Source organism: Pantherophis guttatus, chromosome 2, assembly GCF_059756535.1.
Source record: "Pantherophis guttatus breed Tessera chromosome 2, ASM5975653v1, whole genome shotgun sequence".
In the NCBI taxonomy this organism is placed as follows: Eukaryota; Metazoa; Chordata; class Lepidosauria; order Squamata; family Colubridae; genus Pantherophis; species Pantherophis guttatus.
In genome coordinates this window covers 126983449-127008662 of record NC_142064.1, presented here as the reverse complement: position 1 = coordinate 127008662, position 25214 = coordinate 126983449, and the positions used below count along the sequence as shown (strand labels likewise).

The window sequence follows — 25214 nt, the reverse complement described above, 5'->3', positions numbered from 1 at the left end:
ATACCTATTATAGAGCAAGCAGTGTGACACCCATTGAATACGGTACAGTTGATGCAGCCGCATAATTCTGTTTTCCAAGCGGTATTAAAAATGTAGGGAGAAGGGCCTAGGCCAACTTTCCTCCCCTGAATTGTCATGTTCTCCATCATGGTCTTCTCTAGGTCCACGGAACCATAATTCCCAGGTTTCCCCAGCCAATATGAGAATTTTCCAGACGTACAGGAAAATGGCCCTGATGTTGCAATAGCATCATCACATGTACATTGTGGTGTACATGTAATAGTACTACAGTGTTGCTCCATAACATTCAACTATAATTAAGCTTTATCTTTGGTTTTGTCCTCTGCTTCATTTTTTTTTTGCAGTCTGCATTCAGGAAATTCTCGCACGTTAAATCAGGGGATTCGTGCAGTGTATTCCGAATGTATAAACAAAGATACCTTTGCTGATGTCAGCCTGTGTCTCCTGTTTATCTTAGCCTTCTTTTAAGAAATTAGACTTTATATGGGGACTTTCTTTCTTTTTTTTTACTGGAATGGAATCTTGAGAGGGACCAAATGACTCATCTGTAGATATTTCCATAAAATCCTAGCAAGCTGAAATGTATGAGAAAGGGAACTCCAAGATATCCAAAGTATAGAAAAATCTGAAAATCCTTATCTTTTTTTGTATGGCTGTGGCAAAATGAGAGAGAGGGAAAAAATCAATCACAAAATACCAACCCTCACCATATTTTGTGGCCTTGGATAAATACAAGCAATGGAAACAACCACATATTATAGGGACAATCAACTTAGTGTCTTCCAGATATTTGGCAGTATATCTTCTAAAATTCCTGTTCCTGCTGGCCAGGACTTATGGAAGATGTAGTTCAAGTCATCTGGAAACCAGATGGCTTCCTTGTTTGTTCCAGCTTCCTTTCTCTCCTCTTTTCCTTTGTTTCCACTCGCCTCTCATTTCGGTTGCCCTTTTCCTACTGTTGAGTTTTAGCTGCCTCAGAGCATTCTAACGTTATCCTAACATCCTGCAGGGATCTCAGAAGTAGATCTCAGAAGCAGAAACAAAATGCTTTCCTCCTTCAAAGCGGGATCCTCAAAGAAGTGGTTAAACTGTTTTTGGAAGCAAAATGAAACTCTTGTTCAGGCAACATTCTGCACTGAAGAATAACAGCATAGGTTGTGACGTATGGTGGAGACGGGTGGCACGCAATTCCAGCTCTAGGACCAACAGACCCACACAAGGAACGGAATGTCATATGGGGGAGTTCCACTGCTCCTTTGCACCCTTGAGTGAATTTTTGTGATGTGGAGTTAGAACAATAAGAAGAAATGAACATGTATGCGCTCTCAGAATGTAGGATGAATTAAACAGGATACGGTACAAAATCTGATACAAAAAAAAAAAAAAAATACCCAGCCAAAAATACCCATTTGAGGTACCCAACCAAATGTTTCCCAACACTTATTACCTTGGCTTCGCATTTTTTATGGCTTGCCATTTTGCACACTGCAAGAGAAAAAAAAATAAAGAAACATTTCAGTATTCAGGGTAATGGTAAACATAGATGCCCAGATTAATGAAATGGCAGTCCTGGTGGGCACCACTATAAAGAAGACTGCATCAAAGCTTTGCCTTCTCAAAGCCCTTTCCGCATTTTCTCACAATATAAGGAATACAAACAAGCCAACAACAGAAAAACATCCTACCTCTGCACACAAGCCCTTGGGCTTCTATGGATTCCTTGCAGACGATACATGCCTTTTTCTTCTTCTTAAAAACCTTCTCTTTGAAGTTGTGAGGCTCGGACACCTTCCCAGGCTGAAAGGACAAACAAGAGCAGAAAATAGGATGGTGCAGATTTTTTTTTTATTTTTTTATTTTTTTGCATAGATCAATGGAGGCAGCTTTCCTCAGACACACGCGTGTGAAGCCATCATGAAGCTTTTACCAATGGGTCTAGGACAGGGGTCGGCAACCTTAAGCACTCAAAGAGCCATTTGGACCCGTTTCCCACAGAAAAGAAAACACCGGGAGCCACAAAACCCTTTTGACATCTAAAATGCATATATCGTTTTTTACCTTTATGCTATGTATAAAAAAACTATAATGTGTTGCATTTATGAACTGCATCAATGAACTGCTACAGAGAAAACAAATTTTCATTTCTGCATGCAACAAAAATATTTTGAACTCTGGAAAAAAAAGGTGGATCAGATCATGTGCCGGCGGGTGTCACACATTGGCGGTTGTGACGCATATTTTGAGTGACAGGGAGCCGCAGCAGAGGGATGAAAGAGCCACATGCGGCTCCGGAGCCGCAGGTTGCAAACCCCTGGTCTAGGAGAACTCCCCAAAGCCAATGTACCATGGCCAACTCACTACAGCCAGCTTGCCGCGGCCAACTCGCCACAGCCAACTCCCCACAAAACAAGTCACCATAGGACAATTCGCTATAGGACAACTTGCCGAGGGACAAGAGTTAAACTACTATCAAAGAAATGGTGGAATAGAATCATGAAAGAAAAGATGCAAAAGGAGGGACAAAATGAAATGTGAATGACAAAAATTAAAATAATTTTCTAATTGTTTTAAATAATTAAATAACATCGTTGATTTGTCCCGTGGCGAGTTGTCCTGCAGCAAGTTGGGATGGCAAGTTCTCCTGTGTTGAGTTGGCCATGGTGAGTTGGCAGCGGTGAGTTGGCCATGGCGAGTTTTCCTATTCCGTTCACCACCACCATACCGTGGTTCTCCAGTATGTTGAGATGTCAATTTACAGAATTCCACATGGGAACTGCACATCAGTTTTGAGACATACTTTATAAAAATTCTAGCGAAAATAATTTTGTGTGTGTCCTATACACAAGGACCCTTCTGAACATTAACGATCATCTTACGGTCAATATTGGAAAAGGCCCCAAAGACTTGTATTGTCATGGTTTAAATCCAAGCCAAATTCATGTCTGTCTCCAAACAATTTGGATATTTATTCAATCCAGAAAAGAGTAAGAGAGGTTTATCTTTTAAGGTCCCCTTATTTATTTTGAGTAGTTATGGATTGTGGTACATTATAATTAATGAGAGACAGAACAGTAATTATGAGTTGATGAAGTTGGAACAATTTAATTGGGGAAAAAGAAAACTAAAGAGAGTATCGATATATTTCTATTTTATTATCTACATTATTTGTAATTTCTTAGTGCTTTACTCTTTCATTTATAATGTACATACTGGCACATCATGCTATGAAAGGTAACTGAAAACAAATTCTGGATTTCTTTGGAATTAACGTGTAGCATATTTCACAAGATCCAGCAGTAAGAACCAGCTTAGATGCTGGTTTTGTTTTTTTTAAGGATTAAACAAATTCATAGAGGTCAGGCTTAGGAACTACTTACTATTAACCTTATCATAAAACAAAAGCCCCTGTTAAGAGATAGTGCGTCTCCAACAGCCATAAGCAACAGGGAATTGATTTCTCCCTCCTATTTCCCCTCTTCCTAAAAGTATTTGTTACTCAACCTCTGTTGGAACACGTTAGAGAGATGCAGCTCAATTATATCTTAGCCATTATAACTGTATTTCTGCTCAACAATTATAACAGCCCATGGCTAGAGTAGTAGTTCTAAAACCAAAAGGATGTATTTTATTTTTAAGCAGTACATGTATTTCACAGATAAAGCATTAATCTGTGAAATGTTGTGTGAGAGCATTAGTTTGTTTTAACTATGGTTTACTAAAGTACAAACTATAGTCACTTAATCAAATGTAACTAAACTATAAATCATGGATTATAACTCCAGCTAACTAAGGCAGTAGGCTAGAAACCAAGAGTCTGTGAATTCTTCACAGATCTTGGTTAGTCACTCTCTCTCTCTCTCAGCCCAACCTAGCTCACAGCGTTATTGCGGAGGGAAGAATAAGAGGAGAAAGGAGTACAACATTAGATATGTTCACAGCCTTGACTTATTTATAAAAATAGTAATGAAGGTGGGAGAAAAATTAAAAAAAAATACTATGCTACGCTACTTTATTTATCTAAAATTGTTTAATAAGTTGGCAGAATTCATGCAGTACACTGGATCACATTTCATGATTCATCGTTCACAGTGCTATATTAACCCATTACACTAAGCCAAAACAAGCCAACTCCATTGTGGTTTGATGCAACATGTGAACACAATCTCTGTTGCAACTTTATCGAAGCAGTTTATCGAAATATGCATTAAAAAACACACCCACGTGCACTCACACATCCACACTCATGCATATACATATTGCCTAATTATATCAGAGCTTTTTTTTAAAAGAAAATGAATCAATCAATTAAAATCAAATTAAAGCTTTAGCTCTAAAGTACATGGATCTCAAACTGACCCATCAGACTAAAATTAGTTTAGCTGAATCCATTGATGAGTGTTTGTTGTGCAAGGTCTTGCAAAACACAAACTCAAAATTAATCCACTCTCTTGAGAAGGAACAGAAGATGACTGGGAACATTGTGACATGCCAAATAACAATAACAACTGCGCTGGACATTTCTCCACAAAATGCAAGCCTTGCATGCGCAGGCCACGAATTTCAAGAATGTGCGTGCTAAGGGTTCATGAGATAAATCTTCATGAAATGCTGGGTGCCAGGTCAACAGTCAGTGTTCTGTTGGAAGCAGCTACATATCAACCAGATTAATGTATTTTCTCAAACTAAACAAACAGAAGGAACAAGGGCTGCTGTTTTTCTCCCTATTTAAGACTTGAGAGAAGGTGAGGGAAGGCAATAAACAGCTTCAACCTTAGCTTAAGGTTCAATGTGTCTGTATAGAAATCCTTTTTTTATTTGATAGTATGACCACAATTTTTTATTTAAAGGACAAAAGAACTGACAATTCTTTGCAGAGTTTTAAGGAGTCTTGCTGATAGGTAGATCTGGTAGGGTTACCAGACATCCAACAAAAAGAGGACATGTCCTCCTTATTATCCTCATGTCCTCTTCTATCTGGCAGGAATAACTTTCAGATGAAATATTGTTTGGCATTTTGAGTATCTTTGGGTTTTGGGGGAGAGCAGGGACCATTTGCATAACATTTAACATACCTTTAATAAATAAGTACAATTATTCAGACTTTTGTGTACTGCAGTTAGACAGACTCCAGATTTATGTTATTTTCTAATTCCAGCAATCAGCTTCAACCCAGCCCCTTCAAATCTATGATCACAGATCATATGGCGAGTCATATTAGTTCTATGATGAAATTTTAAAAGTGTGCCACTGTGGATGCTACATTACCATAGCATTTGTTCTTGAAAAGATATATTTGTTCAAAAAATACTGAAATTGGAAAACCAGTCTTTCTGATGCTAGAAAAAGTAATTTCATATGCATGTAGATCCAAGTACATTTTTTGGCAGTTTTTTAGAATAGAATAGAATAGAATAGAATAGAATAGAATAGAATAGAATAGAATAGAATAGAATAGAATAGAATAGAATAGAATAGAATTTTATTGGTCAAGTGTGACTCGACACACAAGGAATTTGTCTTGTTGCATATGCTCTCAGTGTACATAAAAAAAGATACGTTCATGAAGAATCATAAGGTACAACGCTTAATGATAGTCATAGGGTATAAATAAGCAATCAGATCATATTAGGAAACAGTCAATATAAATTGTAAGGATATAAGCAATGAAGTTACAGTCATTAGTGGGAGGAGATGGGTGATAGGAAGGATGAGAAGATTAATAGTAGTGCAGACTTGGGTAAATAGTTTGACAGTGTTGAGCGAATTATTTGTTTAGCAGAGTGATGGCGTTCAGGAAAAAACTGTTCTTGTATCTAGTTGCTCTGGTGTGCAGTGCTCTATAGTGTCGTTTTGAGGGTAGGAGTTGAAACAGTTTATGTCCAGGATGTGAGGGGTCTGTAAATATTTTCACAGCCCTCTTTTTGACTTGTGCAGTATACAGGTCCTCAATGGAAGGCAAGTTGGTAGCAATTGTTTTTTCTGCAGTTCTTATTATCCTCTGAAGTCTGTGTCTGTCTTGTTGGGTTGCAGAACCAAACTAGACAGTTATAGAGATTTTTTTTTGTTGCAGATGCCAAGAAAGTTAAACAGTTAGTGGATCCTCCTTTTCCCTCCTTTGTTCTCCTTTCTAATTGTCCATGTCCTCCTTTGCCTGTTCAGATATCTGATAACTCTAGGAACAAGACCTTCTCTTTAGTGGCACTGTTGTTAACAGGATATGGTGTCCAGAGATGTTGCTCAGATGAGCTTGATGTCTATTGGAGATTCTCAGTCATCCAAGTCATGGTTGTCCCAAAGGTGCTTTTTCAAGAGGCAATTGGACTTTTTTGGTTTTTCCTCGAAGACGTTTCGCTTCTCATCCAAGAAGCTTCTTCAGCTCTGTATTCAAAGGGTGTTCATCCCAAAGTGCATAGCTAAATGTCTATGGAGATTCTCAATCATCCAGGTCATGGTTGTCCCAAAGGTGCTTTTTCAAGAAGCAACTGGACTTTCTTGTTTTTCTTTGAAGACATTTCACTTCTCATCCAAGAAGCTTCTGTGACTCAGAGCTGAAGAAGCTTCTTGGATGAGAAGCGAAACGTCTTCAAAGAAAAACAAGAAAGCCCAGTTGACTCTTGAAAAAGCACCTTTGGGCTCAGATGAGCTTCTTCTGAGCAACCTTTTAAAGTTTTAAGGCAATGAGCATGAGAATGTAACAAGAGGCCTGCAATGAGCCTTCTTATCACAATGGTTGCTGCCAAAGAAGCTGGAAAGAACTATTTAGAGTGGAGGAGAAGATAAATCTGAAACCAGAAGGCTTTGGCTGTGCTCTGGGTATAATAGGAAGGCTGTCTCATGAGGTCATGTCCTTTGAGATTAGTGAGGTTCAACTGCAGTCTAACCATCAACAGTATTGCTATTTTGGCAGGTCCATGTCAGCCCACTTCCCAAGGATCTGAATCATGGAATTTGCTTTCCTTTGCAGCAATTACACCCTGCGTTTATTTTTTCATTGAGCTGTCCACCATGACCCCAAAACTCCTTGGTCAAAAACTGTCAGCCTAGATCCCATCCCTATGTTTGGAGAGTCTGAATTTATAATGCAATCACTTTGTACTTGCTTATTAGAGAACACTTCACCAAGGCAGACTTCAGCAGTGCCATCTTGGATCAAGACAAATTCCTTGTGTGTCCAATCACACTTGGCCAATAAATTATTCTATTCTATTCTATTCTATTCTATTCTATTCTATTCTATTCTATTCTATTCTATTCTATTCTATTCTATTCTATTTTCTTATATTCAATTGTATTTGCCACTTCAAGGCCAAATCATCCAGTTTGCAAAGATCTTTGTGGAAATTGTTCTGCAATTTTCTACAGCCTGACACCAATAACCTTGTCTAATGAATTAGTTAACCCCTATATACATTTTATAAGCAAATTAAAATAGTGGTCCTAATATCAGTCCCTTGTGGGCTTCTCTTCATGTTGAAAATGGCCCATTAATTCCTACTCTTTATTTCCTGTCCTTTAGCCAGTTATCAATCTACGAGAACACCTGTTCTTTTATTCCATGACCACTGAGTGTGCTCAGAAGCCAGTGGTGAGAGGTTTTGTCAAAGGCTTTTTGAAAGTCTATAACGTTTGTTGACTTATCCCTGTCGACACACTTGTCGACATTCAAAATGCAAATGCCATGTTTGTTCCATTTCGGCAATGATGATTCTTCTGGACTTTTGATTATTTGTGTGCTAGTAACATTACCTATATTTTACTAAGAATTAATGTTAAGCCACATTCGGATCCCCTTGAAAGAAACTGAGCTTCGTTATTACTGTTTTCCAGTTCTTGGCAACAAATCTTAAAGAGAAGTTGCATACGTTTGTCACAACAGCAACTTCAACATTTTACTTCTTTAGGAAACCTAAAGATGGATGGATATCTCCTAGACTCATGAATTACTTATTTTTAATGTGTCAAATTTATAACTGTATCTATGGTTATCTTATTTTGTCTTAATTCATATGATTCTGTTCCTGAAAAACTTAGCTCAATGTGTAAATAATTTCATGTTATTTTATCTTAGAATCAGTTGATCAAGAAGACTATTCCTCTTCTTAGTTATAGAAATGCTATTATTCCTCTGAAATTCTAAATCTTTCTTCGGGATACGTAGAAAGTAAGTAATCATCCTCATTGCTTGTCCATTCTTTAAGCAACTCACCTGCTTTTTAATCATTATTGAGCAATAATATTCATACCTTGTAATATGAAACGCTCCTAAATGTCAAAATCTATGTAATATGCAGAGCCTGGCATGCCTACCAAACACAAACACACCTCAATGTTATGAGGAAATTCTGATTTCTGCAGTGTAAATTATGCCAAATTATTGCAATCTGATTTTGCCTAGTTTCCTGCTGTTCATTCATTTTGGTTCTTTGTTCATCTTAACTGAATTTGAAAGTGTGTAACGGTACATGTGCAGGAACATTTGTTATTTTAAGTGAAATTTGTAGGTAATAATGGCCGGTTGTGACAACTATTTTCTTGATTAAAATGTATATCTTTGCAACTGAGAGGACTTACACACATGAATGACAAAGTAGGATTTCTTAGAATGCAGTTCTGTTTTCTGTATCCCATTCTGCAATTCATCAACATTTCTTCAGAGTAATACATTTCAAATGTTCTTTGATTCATTTATTTGAATCAAAGTTGCAAAAAAATTATAAAAAAAATATATCAAGAAATAAGGAATATTGTAATCGTCACACGGAATTTGAAAACAATTACTTAGAATTGTTGATGGTTGAAATTTACATAAAGCTAGTAACAGCAATTACATTCCGATGAGATGGAATGAAACAGCTAGTAAAAGAAATTACATTAAATTAAATTGCTCTTACATGGATGGACTTACATGGCTTTTTCCAACCATCCACTTCCATCCCAGTCCTATTTCCCCAACTGGCAGCTGCTAAAGATGACATCTTCCAGCATTTCCCTAATTTTTTTTTTCTAAATGGGTTTCTGAACCTATTTAGATAAACCAGAAACAAAACAGCAGTCCTGATGGAAACAGAGCTGCATTCCAATTCCAACTCCCAGGGGCCCCCCATCCCACCCTCCCAAAAGAGAGAGAGAGAGAGAGAGAAAAGAAGAAATAGTTCTGGAATGCTGCTCTATATTACCATGCAGCTTCAGAAATTGAGCGCTGATCAAAACCATGATCAGAATTCTCACCAAGAATCCCACCAGCTTCTAGGCTTACTCAAACCAAATGGTGCCCATAGTAATAACAGGCAGGCTTTGAAACACTGATATACCCTTCAACATTTCACAGATGAACATAGGGACATTCCGGTAAGCAACGCACATCTGATTCTCAAGTCAGCTGCGCTCTATTCCAGTAATAGATGTTGCTGAAGAATGGACTCTGCTGTCTATTTGTTCTACTCTAGCCTGGTCTCCACTATTTGAAAAAAAACAAGAGTGGTTTTAAAAAGAATTAAAGGCCAAATCTAATCTCAAAAAAGAATTGGTGATGGAGCAATTATGCTACAAGGAAATATTAAATCCAATGAAGGAGAATATTTGTAGTCCAGGGTTGAAATGAGGGGTCCTTGGTGCTCTCTGAGCTTGCTTGTTTTCTTGCAGACGTTTCATTACCCTAATAGGTAACATCATCAGTACGGCTATTTGTACCTATTAAGAGCCTTGGTGGCGCAGCAGACTAAAGTGCTGTTAAGTAACACCAGCTGCCTGCAATTACTGCAAATTCAAATCTCACCAGGCTCAAGGTTGACTCAGCCTTCCATCCTTTCGAGGTAGGTAAAATGAGGACCCGGTTTGTGGGGGCAATAAGCTGACTTTGTATAAAAAAGAACACCGCTTAGAGAGGGGGGGGGGCAAAAGCCCTAATAAGCAGGTATATACAAAAGTATGAAGGCTATTGCTTAACGTATTGTAAGCCACCCTGAGTCTCCGGAGAAGGGCGGCATATAAATCGAACCAATAAATAAATAAACAATAAATATCTAGTTAGGTTAATGAATCATCTGCAAGAAAACAAGCAAGCTCAGAGAGCATCAAGGACCCCTAACTATTAAATCTTTTGGCTCTATTTAGAAGGGGAAAAAATAAGCAAGGAGTATAGTAAAATTATATATAGTATGGAAAACCTGGGTATGAAAAGATTTCTCTACCGTCATAATACTGGAATCTCTTTGAAAGTGAATAGTGAAGAATTTGGAACAGATTAAACCTAAGTACTTCAGACAGCCATTTTGGTTGGTATAGTACAGTAGTTGAGACACCAAACTAAAAATCAAGGGACCATGATTTTAGACCCACATTAGGTGTGAAGCTAGTTGGGTGACCTTGGGCCAGTCCTTCTCTCATAGCTCTGGAAAGAAGGCAGGGATAAACTACTTCTGGAAATACTTATCAAGACAACTGCAAGAACTTGTTCAAGCAGCCACCAGGAACCAAAATGGCTTGAAAGCATACAGACATTTCTTCGTACAATGCACAGTTAAATTATGGACTTCTTCTCAACAAAATTAATTGATGATTGCAACTTATATAAATCCAAAATGAGACTGATCCAATATAAGAGGTAAACAGAAGGTACAACATGCTCCCCTATTAGATCCCTGGCTGATTCATTCTTGAGTCTTCCTTATCTAACTATGACAACTTTTGTAAGAAAGAACATTTGGGAGACCGTAAGAATGAATTTTGGTGTGAAAGAACTTCTAAACTGGGATTCTGGTAGTGATCATAAATGCTGGCTGGCTATATGCTCAGGGCTTCCAATACTTGAACTTTAATTTAGGACCTGAATGTTAAATATTAAAGTTCTGGTAAAAAGAATCACAGCAACTTAGATCCACAAACTGGATGTCTTGCCCAACCTGGGACTACAAATCCTAGAATTTCTAATGATTCATTGGCCATATTGGGTGGAAGTTGTCTTCCTAAGACTCCATTCCCCAACCATCTGCCCTCTCCCGCCCCATCTGTGCATTTAAACTTGTATAATTCCCAGCCATCACAGCCAAGATGAAGAATTCTCAGTGGTAAATCATGCACATCAGGAGGGCATCCATATTGGGGAAGTCTATCACCAAACATGTGGAGAGAATCAGGTTGCAGAAGGCTAATGTACATCAAGTCTTGCCAGATGCTGGAGTCAAACAGAGTGCTTGTGGGGAAAGCCAGCACGATATAGACCAGAAAAACCTAAATTAAAATTCCCATTCACCCACAAAACTCGGCCAACCAGAGTCCTACAGCATGGGAGAAAACCCTGCCTCTGACCCTGGAGATTCTCAAGCTAGGCCTATGATCCAGTGGTGGTATGTCAGAAAAAACCAAACTCCACTCCCTCCCAAAAAACAAAACAACCAAGTTGTTCAGCAAACATTAGAATTTCTAAGCTTTTCTCTGCCTCTGCTTCAAGATGAATGCCTGTTTACATTCATTCCTTTTAACTTTTGCTTTTGGCTAGGCTTCTTGGTCATACCACCAGTTCAAGATTTACAGTGGCAACAAGGAGGATAGGCAGGATTAGCAAACTGGGTCTGCTGGGGATGTTGGTGACATGGCACACCTCACACTCCCAGCTTCCCCTTACTTCCTAGGGCTCTGCTAAAAGTAAACTAGGGGAAAGTAGGCATTTGATATGCTATTTTGAGCTTTTTTGGAGGAAAAAGCAAGATGCAAAGTGATTAAATAACAGAGAAAAGGCAATCCACTCCTAAACAGAGGCAGAAAATCCTTTCCGGTGAACAGAAAAATGAGAAAGGAGCCTTCCATGTGCCAGAATTGATCTTGCTTGAAGCCACAGGCAACTCAATGGAACGAACACAGATGCTAGCAGAAGGAAGTATCCCAAACAAACAATTGATTAGCCGGCTTGTTCATGGTTGGTAGCAAGAGAGGAGAAGCAACGAGTCATTACAAGAAAATGATTTTCCCTCAGCAAAAGTTCCAAACAGAAGCAAGAGCAACGCAACCCAGCAAGCCTTCTAGGGTGAGATTGGGGGTAGGGCAGGTACCCAGCCCTGATGACACAAGGACTGAAAGGACAGAGCTAGGAAAGCGGCGTGAGCAGCCTAGCAATCAAGAGGTTTGTGGGATATGTAGTTCTCTCCTTGCAAGGAAAGGAAGACAAGACCAAAGGGTGCTCTGTATGAAACTGTAGTGTACACAAGGCCTAGTGAATGGACCATTCAGTCAGGGCCCAGCATGGCAGCAGCCTTAACTATAAATAGTTATGAATCGTGCTCTTTGTTAGCGATCCTCTTGCTGGGAAAACAAAATTGTTACCTCAGAAGCAGAGCTGTTAACAGTCAGAAAAAATAAACCATGGAAGATTCTTCCTATATACGAACTTCTGCAGCAAAATTACTATACGTACAGAGATGGATAGAGTTGATACTACTCACTATGGAGGAATGGTGGATGAAATTGACCAATTTTGCTGAAATGGATAAATTGGCTTATTTGATTAGAAAAAATATGTTATCTACATTTATTGGTGACTAGAAGCCTCTTACACAGTGGTGGAATTCAATTTTTTTTACTACCGGTTCTGTAGGAGTGGCTTGGTGGGTTTGGTGTGGCTTAGTGGGTGTGGCTTGGTGGGCATGGCAGGGGAAGGATACTGCAAAATCCCCAATCCCTCCCCACTCCTGGGGGAAGGATATTGCAAAATCTCCATTCCCACGCCACTCTGGAGCCAGCCAGAGGTGGTATTTGCCGGTTCTCTGAACTACTCAAAATTTCCGCTACCAGTTCTCCAGAACCTATCAAAACCTGCTGAATAGCACCCCTGCTCTTACGGGCTGTAGTCAGCTCAAATGAAAACTTACAAAATCGAAAGGAAAGTGGGAAAAATGGCTGTCGACCCATTTCCCTCTTTCTTTATATCCCATCCTCTGGACTACATTTTAATTATTACAAAGCAAATGCATTTGTTTGGACAAGGTACAATTCCTCTTTCATTTGTGAAGAATTTGAGCTAGAGAAGCTTTTATGTCTTCTCAATCCTTCTGGTAACTTTGCTTGGAAATGCCAGCAAAGGGTTCTTGCTCTTTTCCTTCTGTGTGGTCAGCAGTAGAGGGTCTGCCAAGAACCGTTCCAACTTACATATTTGGATTTCTCTGACCGGCTTGTTTGGGACATAGAGCAGCAAACTCTGACCAAGTTTCTTGGCGGTTCACATGGGCAGAGCAATGGCTTAAAAATCACGTTGCAGGCATCTTAAAAATCGGGCCTAGATCTTACTATGGGCAATATGCTGAGGGGATGTTCCAATGTGGACTTTCTGTGTGGGAAGGAAGAAGAGAAGTCAAACTGAATGTTAGAACTGTCTATTCCCATCTCTATGGATTGACCCAAAACTCCCTGTCTTTTAGAACTATTTCAGCAGATATGGTTAAAGAGGATGAACTCATATGAGAATCCTGTTCTAATAAACCTATTTACTTTACTTCATTTGGTTCCTTTTTCTCAAAGTCCTCACAGTATCATCCCTCTCCAATCATTTTAGCTTCACCACCATCTTGTGAACAAGGTTTAGTTGAAAGTGTATGAGCAGCTCATCCAGTGAACTGTAGGGTTGAATGGGAGTTCAAACCTGGTTCACCTTGGCTCTGTTTTGATAAGATACCCACTGGGCCACACTTTCTTCTTCTTTTTTTCCTTTCCCATCCAGATGTTATGTTTGTCTCCTTGCCAAATGGGTAGGATTCTCTACAACTTAGACAAGGAGCTATATAACTAGCAGCTTAAATGTATTATTTTTATATATTTACAGCATGCATATAATTATATATTAATTTCATATGTGTGTGTGTATGTGCATATTAGTTACACACATCTGTCTGTCTATCTGTCTGTCCACCCATCCACCCAAATATGTCATACAAAGCAAAGGCCCACAAATGGTTCCATTTGTCTTTTAAATAAAGTTCATGTGAAATCATCATTATAGTATGGGTGGCATGCACTATTTTGCGATCTCTCACTCCACAGTGATAACCTTTCCATTTCTCCTCTCAATGCTCTGAATCTTTCTGTCCACAAAAAGTCCCTTTAGGAGAAAACACAGGAGTAAGTGCACCAGTCCTAGCCATTTATCCAACTTCCGGCTCAAACAATTGCTTTTTTGTTGTTAGTTGCGAAGTCATGTCCGACCCATTGTTTAAATGCAGAGAAAGTGATAAAAACATAGCCATTCCAGGGACTCCGTCCTTTAACTCCCTGATGTCATAATTCACACAATCATGTCCATATAAAAGGATGTTGAATATGATCATCCCAAACTGGGCGGCCTCTAGATATATGGGATAACAGCTCTCGTAATTCCTACTACGAATCCAGGTGACTTCAGCTCCATGAATTCCTGTCATCACAGCCAATATCAGACTGAGGAAGACTGGCTGAAAAAAAAACCAAATGGGACGAAGCCACATACTCACAGCATAAAATCTTTCCAAAGGGACTCAAATGAGATCCATCTGTATTCCCTGAAAAAAGGCATGTTAGCTTCCCTGATCAAAGAGGGCATCTCTCATACAAACAAGGGACACGTACATACAGAAGGCACACACAGCCCAAGCCTCACCTGCATTCACCAAATCTGCACCAAGTTGTGGAGAAGGATGCCCGGTTTGGATGGCAGGGTTGCACTAGGCGTCCTCAGCTTTTGCCACGAGCAGAGGAGGTTAACCAAAGCAAGGAGCTGGCCGGGCGATGGCTCTTTCGTAATTGGACTCCACGCAGAGCTGGGGCACCAGTTCTCCCCCCTCCTCCTTGCACTGAGTCCAGAACAACATGTTTACTCACTGAACTTGGTTGTACTGCTGTGAAATGAGTGCCTGCTATTATGTGTCAGCTGAATTGCTTTTCCCCAGCTATACAACAGGCCTGTCATGTGAATGGCCTGTGTTTACCCTACATCAACCCACATGGGTTGAGATTTGGTATTACAGAAAATAGATATTTCGCCGTCCAAACTCATTATGGGAATTTGAAAAAATGTAACCCGGGGGCCTTTTCTGAGGTAAAGTTCGGTCTGCCAAAATCTGGAACAATGCTTTTTATAAAATGGGTGGGGCAGAGGAAGGTGTGGTATGGATTATGTGAGGAAGAGGTAGGCAATTTCTGATGGCCAGAAGCCACATCTAAATGTTTTTGTGCAAGGCAAGACCTATAGAGGGTGAAGGAGCCCAAAACTGATGAGGAAATTTATTTTTTATTTTTCTTCCTGAGGTGTTTTGCAGGTGGAACATTTTTATTTGAAGCTGCATTGAGCTTCTTTGAACCGTAACAGTTCAGTTTTGTATGCTTCCTGCCTTAGAATGGCAGGAAGCAGCACTACTGATTGTGCCTCCAAAATTCTCACACACACCCCAATTCCAAAATTTTTAAGGAAAATAGGTTAGCATTACGGGAAGCAATCTTCTCCTGCTTTTGTACAGGTAGCCCTCAATTTACAATACTTTGTTTAGTATTTTAGCATTCAAAGTTACAATAGCACTGAAACAGTGACTTATAATTATTTTTCATAAACTGTGGTGGCATCTTCATGGTCACATGATCCAAATTCAGACATTTGGCAACTGACTCATATTTATGACGGCTGCAGTGTCCCAGGGATATGGGATCCCCTTTTGCGACTTTCTGACAAAGTCAATGGGGAAGCCAATGTTACTATCTTAATAACTGTAGTGATTCACTTAACAAATGAGTCAAGAAAGGGGCAAAATCCACTTAACAATGGGGCAAAATTCACTTAACCGCTGTCTTGCTTAACAACAGAAATTTTGGGCTCAATTGTGGTCATAAGTTGGGCACTGCTTGTACGCAGAAGATCTCATTCCTGGCATCTCCAATTCAACCAACCAATTCATGTATCAGATAGTAATGCTGGGAAATGCCTTCTCTACCTAGGTTCAGCCACTTAGAGCTTACAGTAAAGGTAGTCCTTGTTTAGCAACCACAAAAAGGACTAGAAATTCAATTGTTAAGTGAACTGGTCGCTAGGTGAAACCACAACTGTTCTTATCATTTTACTTTAGCTTTCCTTTGCTTTACAGACCTATGAAGGTCATAAATGTGAGGATTGGTTGCAAAATTACTTTTTTCATCAGCTTTGTATCAAGCAAATGGTGATTAAATGAGGCAGTTGCTAATCAAGGACCATTTGTACTTGTCCAGTTTGACCAATTTAACCTTCCCTGACAAAATGGCCATAGTTGTAACAAGCCTGGAAGTGAGATGAATTTATTTATTTATTTATTTATTGGTTCGATTTATATGCTGCCCTTTTCCGGAGAATCAGGGCGGCTTACAATGCATTAAGCAATTTAGTTATATAGGGGATATAGATATTGAACCCTTGTCATGGTCTGACCACTCGCTCCTTCGACTTGACTTTCTGACCGCCGCACCCCGTCGCAGGGAGGCGGAGCCGACTAGGTGGTTCCGCCCCAGGCGCCTGATGGATCCTGATAGGTTCCAGATGGAGCTTGGGCCATTTCCTGAAACTCTAGCTCACGACTCGGCTGATGACCTGGTGGCCGCCTGGGATAGTGCGGCTGCCGGGGCTTTGGACCGGGTCGTGCCTTTGCGGCCTCTGACCCGGCACCGAACTCACTTAGCTCCTTGGTTCTCCGAGGAGCTGAGAGAGATGAAGCGCCGGAAAAGATGCCTAGAGAGCGGTTGGAGGGCCAGCCGTTCCGAATCCGACTTGACACTGGTAAGGTCTCATATTAAGACCTACCTAGTGGCGATAAAAGCGGCGAAATCTAGCTATTTTGCCGCTCTTATCGCGTCATCAGATAACCGCCCAGCCGCCCTGTTCAGGGTGACCCGCTCCCTTCTCCATCTGGGAGCGCGGGAGGATCCCTTGCAGGGCCGAGCTGAGGATTTTGTACAGTATCTGGATGATAAAATAACTCAGATTCGGGAAGACTTGGCCACTGACTGGGTTAGTTCAGACGAGATGACTGAGGCAGGCCTTGAGAATGTTATCTGGGAGGAGTTCGATCCTGTGGCTCCCGAGGACGTGGACAGGATCTTGGGACGGCTGAACGCCACCACATGTTTATTGGACCCGTGTCCCTCCTGGTTGGTGCTGGCTTCCCGGGAGGTTACACGAGGCTGGCTCCAGGGAATCATCAACGCTTCTTTGAGTGAGGGTGTCCTACCGGCCGCCTTGAAAGAGGCGGTGGTGAGGCCTCTCCTCAAGAAGCCATCCCTGGATCCGGCTGTCTTGGCTAACTATCGTCCAGTCTCCAACCTTCGCTTTATTGCGAAGGTTGTTGAGAGTGTGGTGGCGCGACAGCTTCCACAGTACCTGGATGAAGCTGTCTATTTGGATCCGCTCCAGTCCGGCTTCAGACCTGGGTACAGCACGGAAACGGCATTGGTCGCGTTGGTGGATGATCTCTGGAGGGCTCGGGATAGGGGTTACTCCTCTATCCTGGTCCTGTTAGACCTCTCAGCGGCTTTTGATACCATCGACCATGGTATCATGTTGCGCCGGCTGGAGGGACTGGGAGTGGGGGGCACCGTTTTGCGGTGGTTCTCCTCCTATCTCTCCGACCGGTCGCAATCCGTGTTGACAGGGGGGCAGCGGTCGACCCCGAGGCGCCTTGTTTGTGGGGTGCCACAAGGGTCGGTCCTCTCGCCCCTCCTGTTCAACATTTATGTGAAGCCGCTGGGTGAGATCATCCGTGGTTTTGGGGTGGAGTTCCATCAGTACGCTGATGATATTCAGCTGTACATCTCCACCCCAGACCATCCCAACGATGCCTTGGAAGTGATGTCCCAGTGCCTGGAGGCCGTGCGGGTCTGGATGGGGAGAAACAGGCTTCGACTCAACCCATCCAAGACCGAGTGGCTGTGGCTGCCGGTGTCCCGGTATAGCCAGCTGACGCCATCGCTGGTTATTGGGGGCGAATCATTGGCCCCCACGGACAGGGCCCGCAACTTGGGCGTCCTCCTGGACGCACGGCTGTCTTTAGAAGGGCATATGACGGCCGTGGCCAGGGGGGCTTTTTATCAGGTTCGCCTGATACGCCAGTTGCGCCCCTGTCTGGATCGGGACTCCCTACGCACAGTCACTCAAGCACTCGTCATCTCTCGTCTGGACTATTGTAATGCTCTCTACATGGGGCTCCCCTTGGGGTGCACCCGGAGGCTCCAACTGGTGCAGAATGCGGCCGCGCGGGGGATTATGGGAGCGACTGGGCGCTCCCATGTGACTCCTCTCCTGCGCGAGCTGCATTGGCTTCCGGTGGACTTCCGGGTGCGCTTCAAGGTGTTGGTGATCACCTTTAAAGCGCTCCATGGCTTAGGGCCAGGGTACTTACGGGACCGCCTTCTGCCACCAATAGCCTCCCACCGGCCAGTTCGCTCCCAGAGAGGGCCTCCTCAGGGTGCCGTCGGCTAGACAATGCCGGCTGGCGACCCCCAGGAGGAGAGCCTTCTCTGTGGTGGCACCTACCCTTTGGAACAATCTACCCCCAGAGATACGAGTGATCTCCGACCTCCGGACCTTTCGTCGGGCCCTAAAAACTCATCTCTTTCAGTTAGCCGATCTCTCTTGATTTTATGATTTTATGGTTGGTTTTAAATTTTGATACGGATTTTAAATTGATAAATTTTAAACTATGGGTCAAATTTAATTATTTTAAATCTATTTTTAATCGTATTTATGTATAAATGTTTTTTACATTGGCTGTTCACCGCCCTGAGTCCGAAAGGAGAAGGGCGGTATAGAAATTTGAATAATAAATAAAATAAATAAATAAATAAATATATTCAATTATATACTGCCCAATAACAATCCTATTAATTTCCATTTACTATTATTTATTCCACACTGCTTGCACTTTAGAAGCTTATCTGTCTCATATGCAGAAATGTATTCCATAAGGAATGTCTGGCCCTGACTGTATCTTTACAAAAATGGCAAAACTACACACCTCTCTTTCTCTAATTGTTAGTTGAACTGATTTGGTTTTCAGTTGCATTGTTTTAACTCTTATGCTTTATCGTTTGTATTTTTATAGGGCCTTGAATCAGGGGTGAAATCCAGCAGGTTCTGACAGGAAGGAAGGAAGGAAGGAAGGAAGGAAGGAAGGAAGGAAGGAAGGAAGGAAGGAAGGAAGGAAGGAAGGAAGGAAGGAAGGAAGAGTTTGAACATGAAAAATAGGTTTGCCAGGTCTGCTTCCAAAAAATAGCGGACAAGCGAGCGGGGGGGGGGGGGGGGGGTTTAAGTAGTAAAAAAATAAAAAAAAATTTACAATTAAATTATATATTTTCTTACAAACATTTTAACACGCCATTTTAGGTCAGTCGACACAAGCTACAATACATTTTAAAAATATGAACTGTACATAATTTTATAATATATTTTTATTTTAATCTCATCATTAATTTTTTCGGAGAATCGAGTTCAATGGATATTCGATCTTTGTCTCATTCTAACTTACGAAAAAAAAGACAAAACACGATTCTCCTATCCTTATTCTCTTAGACTGTACAGCTTTAGATTACGTACCATTTCATCATAAAGCTTTTGAATAAAAAAAATGTCCACTATTTTGTGAAAAAAAAATAGTGAACATAATGTGAAAAAAGCGGACTGTCCGCTCAAATAGTGGACACCTGGCAACCCTAAAAAATGAAGAGCTAATTATACTATACAGCCAGGAGTTTAAGACGGAGCTGACAGAGAGAAGTATGGAGGAATAAGAGAGGTAGACAATATTTTGCGGCAGCAGAAAGACAGATGATGAAAAGGGCAAAGAAATGTGAAAGAAGAGGGCAGAAGGGAATGATGTAGCCTTGGCAGCCATGCTGAGTCACAAAAATTGGCCTTCCTCTACTAGGCATAAATTGTGCACCAGTCCTTAATGCATCCTTGTAGCAGTGGTTTGATTTAATCACTGGATCAGGCTGTTCTCAGCTCAGGCTGGCCTAGAAAGAATGGCAAGCAGGACAAAGCCCAACATTCAGGAGAGGCAATACACAAGGAAGGCTGGTATCCTTTATATGTTGACTTCAGTCACAGACATGGGATGCAGAAAGGGACAGTACATTCCCAAGAGAGAGGATGCTGAAATTGGGGACACAGGCTGCAAAATGGAATGTCAGGCATGACAAGTTCCACTTCCCTTTCACACAGTTGGGGGAGAGGAAGATCTATGCAGACAACTAGAAACAAACACAAATAAGAGAACAGACATAAATTGCAGAGGGAGGAAGATTTTTTTTGGGCAGCCCTACACATGCAGGCATGCATAGCTATACTTCTATGTTATATATATATATATATATAACATATATATATATATAAAAGATATATATAGAGAGGGAGGGAGGAAGAGGGAAGGAGAGAGGGAGGGAGGGAGAAAGGGAGAGGGAGGGAGAGAAGGGGAGGGGGAGAGAGAGGGAAGGAGGGAGGGAGGGAGGGAGGGAGGGAGAGAGAGAGAGAGAGAGAGAGAGAGGGAGAGAGAGAGAGAGAGAGAGAGAAGCTTCTTGGATTTCTGTCCTGCTAAGTCCTCAAGCTCCAAAGTTGTACATTTCAAGTAGTATCAAGATCAATGTTTTTATAAAATTTTCTCTTGCAATATCAATGTTCGATTAGAATACTTCTCCATCTACTGGCAGTCCTTGACATACGGCCATAATTGCGGCCAAAATTTCTGTTGTTCAGTGAGACATTTATTATGTGAGTTTTGCCCCATTTTATGCCCTTTCTTGCCAAAGTTGTTAAGTGAACCACTGAGGTTGATAAGTTAGTAACCTAGTTGTTATGTGAATCTGACTTCCCCCTTGATTTTGCTTGTCAAGAGGTCACAAAATGGGATCACATGACCTTGGGACACAGCAACGGTCATAAGTATGAACCAATTGCCAAGCATATGATTTTTGACCAGTTGATCGTGGGGCTGCCACAAAGGTCGCAAGTGTGAAAAATGATCATAAGTCACTTTTTTCAGTGCCCTTGTAACTTTGAACAGTCATTAAATGAACAGTTGTAAGTTAAGGACTACCAAGTTATAAACCACCAATTTGAGCCATAGGGGATCTCAGGGGGAAAAGGGGAACAACTGACAAAATGCCCATCACAACAAACCACAATTCCCATCCTTGCCTTTGATGTCACAATGCATATTTTGTCACCTTGCAAACAGTTAGGAGTTTATATGGTTTGCGGTGCATGCATTTCTATGTGGGGCTGACAAGAAAGCAAGGTTAGATCAACTCCAAAAGGACATACCACAAAAGCTGCTGAGAAGCACAAGGCTCAGAAGGTGGTGCAACTGAGCCAAGCTATATCCTGCAGCAGATTAGTCATCGTAAACAGGATTCTGGCAATAAGAAAAATCAATCCACCAGGTTTTGCTAAGGAAATTGGTATCAAGCACAGCTCCATTCCAACCATATCCTGATTGTGCCTTTGGCGGCCTCTGATTAAGGATGAGAGGCCTCCAAGCAAAACTTGCCCATTCTTATCACTGCTCATCCAAGAGAGGATACCGAGATACAGGAGAAAGAACAGATATGATTCAGGGGATTTGCTAACAGACCACTGTGCATGAAGGAAGCAAAGGCTCAGAGTCAATTCCTCCCATTCTCTTCTCAAAGCAATCCTTCCGAAATTAAAACGGAACCACGGTGCTCCTAAACTACACCGTCTCTGGCAGTTTATGGTTAATCTACGGGCAATCGCAGCAGCGTTCTCCAACTTCCTGCACAACTAAGTTGTGTAAGGAATGGGAGGCTCCCAGCCAGCTGGACACAGTGTTCTTTAACTCCGGAAAATCAGATGGGAATTGGTCAAAGCTTAAGAATAGAAGGCAGGGCTCCGGAGGCCAGGAACGAAAATAGGATTTGTCAAGCTATCAGTGCTTTAAAAAAAAAAAAAAAAAAAAAAAAAAAACCAGCCTCACTCCCCTGCCTGCCTGAGAACAAAACTCAATATTGCCTGTTTCACTGTGGCCAACAAATTGGCTGGCTTTCCTGCCATGCACAGCTCATCATTGTAAAGCGGAAAACTAATCCAGTCTGTTTCCTTGCCATACTTTATGATTAATGTCATTTCCTGGCTCTCACCCATCCCCTTCTTTTCCTTGCTTTGGGCTTTCCAGCTCTGTTTGGAATGAAATGGTAGAAATGCAGAAAGGTATGTAGATGCTTGGGCATCCTTCCCCATCCCCCTTACCCCTTCCTTCGTGGCTGCTGACCGGCTTGGAGAAATGGTTGGTTAGGCAAACCCCACCTTTTGTACATGAAACCTAAATCAAAAGTTTTGGAAAACTTATCCAAGAGACTTGTCCTTCTAACTACATTCCTGGACATTTCAACACAATTGTTCAGCAACAGTCACGACCAACTCTCAGCAATGCCAAAAGCACAGAAGCCAAGTGGTCATAAAAGAGCTGCCAATTGATGCAGGAGTTGACAGACAGAGGGTAACTTCTATGGTGCTTCATCCTCTCTTTTGTGGCCTCTTAAAGCCTGCTAAAAACTGTCAAAGCCAATGCAAACTGCCTAATTACAGTGGCACAATAGAGGAGGAGGAAATCAAGAGTATTTGGCCTCCCTCTTGAAACTGTTGCCCTGCCTCTTGTGATACTTAGCGGCCTCAAATATAGCTTTGAAAAAAATGTGCATTCCCTGGGATCCCATTTTTTTTTTCTTCTATTACAGTGTTCAGATTTAATCCAGTATTTTAATATGAAAATTCTCCCACGGGCATCGAAGTAAAATGCAAGGTTATCGCAAAGAAATGTTCCAAAACCTGAAGCACTTGATAGGTTGGCCACACAAATGTACCAATTCCATCCTTCCTGTCTCAGGATTGTTAAAAAACAAAATAACTTGAAAGAAGGATTTCCCTTCTGGTCTGCATCCAGATAAAGAAAAAGCGTCAGCAGTTTAGTTCAGGAAAAAAGCTGCTGCTTTCAGATGCTCAAAATACTGTTTTCAGGTTCTCCAAGAGTTTATTATGTCCCATCATAGACTTTTTAATATGTACACCTGAAATTGACCTAGCCTAGATGCAAATACCATTCATGGGACAACCAGAACTGATGGTATTCACTCAAGAAAACCAAGAACAATATACAGGTAGTCCTCGAGTTACGACCACAAATGAACCCAACATTTATCTTGCTAAGTGAAATTTTTTTGTTAAGTGAGCTTTGCTCCATTTTACGACTTCTCTTGCCACAGTTGTTAACTGAATCATTGCATTTGTTAAGTTGGTAACACCACTAAGGGAATCTGGATTCCCCCATTGACTTTGCTGGTCAGAAGGTTGCCAAGCATCTGATTTTTGATCACATGACCATGGGGACGCTGCAATGGTCATAAATATGGGAAATGGCCATAAGTCCCTTTTCTCAGTGCCGTTGTAACTTTGAACAGACACTAAATGAACTGCTGTAAGTCGAGGACTATCTGTAACACCAAACTTGCTGTTGTGCTGAGACGTGAATGGACTTACAGAAGTATTTTCATGTTTATTTATAATCATCTTTCTTTCCCCCCCATCCCCCTTTTCCATTTACTCTGGTGTCATATAAATGTACAATTATGAAATGATGGATTGGGTAAAATGGGAAAGAAATTGAAAAGAAAGTATATATTATTAGAAAATCGGAGTTGCTCGGATACCAAATAAGGGAAATATATTTTTTTAATTTATTTTAATTTGATTTATATGCCGCCCTTCTCCAGAGACTCAGGGCGGCTTACAATGCGCTAAGCAATAGCCTTCATCCTTTTGTATATTTTATACAAAGTCAGCTTATTGCCCCCACAAACTGGGTCCTCAATTTACTTACCTTAGAAAGGATGGAAGGCTGAGTCAACCTTGAGCCTTGGCGAGACTCGAACCTGCAGTAATTGCAGGCAGCTGGTCTTAATAACAGGGTGCTTTAGACCACTGTACTACCAAGGCTCTTATAATATTGCACAACAAAGGAGAAAGAAAGGAAAGAGGAGAAATAAAGGAAAGAGGAGGAGAGGGAGAGAGAGGAATGGAAAAAAGGGGAAGGAGAGGAAGAAAGGATAAGGGACAAGAGCAGGAGAGAAGTTGAGAAAGGGGGAAAAGAGGGGAGGAGTGGGGGAGAGGAAGGGGAAGTAGGGGAGAAGAGGAGAGGAGGAGGAAGAAAGTAGAAGAAAAGAGGAAGGAGGGAGGGGAAAGAAAGAAGGAGAAGAAGGTTTGTTGTGAAAAGAGGGAAAAGAGAGGGTAGAAGAGCAACCCCAAATGTAATTAAAATGTCTTATTTTTATCCTTTCATTAGGAAAAAATATGTATATATATATGATCAATTATGGATAAGAGAATGTACATTTACAATGTGTATGAGAAATAAAAATAACTTTTTTTAAAAAAAGAAGCATTTTCATGGGGTGTCTTGATTTGTTCCATTAAAAAAAAAATTAACCCCTAACAAGCCCTTGATAACCTTCAGGACACTCCATATAGGAAGCTTCTGCACCACTCCCTGATCATCTCTGTCCTTCACGGTCCTTTCCCACTTATCAGCTGCTGATTAATTTACAGCTCAGTAGCCATGCAGAAGGAATCACTGCAAATGCAATTGAATTTGGAGAAGGAGCGTTTCCTATTGGTGGGAATGTTGTCCTTGTCCCACACTCCACTCCTCAATCTTTTCCTCCACACTAGAACCAAGATATTGTGATCTCCTCTCCTAGCACCGTTTTATCTTTGTTTTTAAAGTGAACAGGAGAGCTTCAGCTCTTATCAGAGTAGGGCGATCATTACTTTTAATTTGCCAAGAAAACAGTGCAAAGTTAGGATACATGTGGTAAAGGGGGGGAACCCTTTGCTGTCAATTACCTGCATCTATTGGTCAAATGGAAAGAGTTTGGTCAACACAATTGATGATGTTGTGAGAAGGGCAGTAAGGTGTTCTAAATCAGTTAGTGAGCCCGGAGTAGAAATAGCAATAGCAACAGCAATAGCACTTAGATTTATATACCGCTTCACAGTGCTTTACAGCCTTCTCTAAGTGGTTTACAGGCTCAGCATATTGTCCCCCAACAATCTGGCTCCTCATTTTACCGACCTTGGAAGGATTGGAAGGCTGAGTCAACCATGAGCCTGGTGAGATTCGAACTGCCAAATTGCGGGCAACCGGCAGTCA

At 41.3% G+C, this 25214-nt stretch overlaps 1 protein-coding gene across 4 annotated transcripts in view; it reads right to left on the bottom strand.

Annotated features, from left to right (window-relative positions):
- The window catches only part of TNS2 (tensin 2), a 158342-nt gene that overhangs the window by 75950 nt on the left and 57178 nt on the right, over positions 1–25214 (bottom strand). For 3 of the 4 annotated variants that reach the window (XM_034419276.3, XM_034419278.2, XM_034419277.3), the window contains exons 2-3: positions 1707–1818; positions 1469–1506 (exon numbers count right to left, since the gene is read on the bottom strand). In XM_034419276.3, the coding sequence (XP_034275167.2) occupies positions 1469–1506; positions 1707–1818 (150 nt within the window). Of the gene's footprint in view, positions 1–1468; positions 1507–1706; positions 1819–14641; positions 14716–25214 lie in introns of those variants that run through there. The other variant, XM_034419279.3, reaches the window with a different exon arrangement.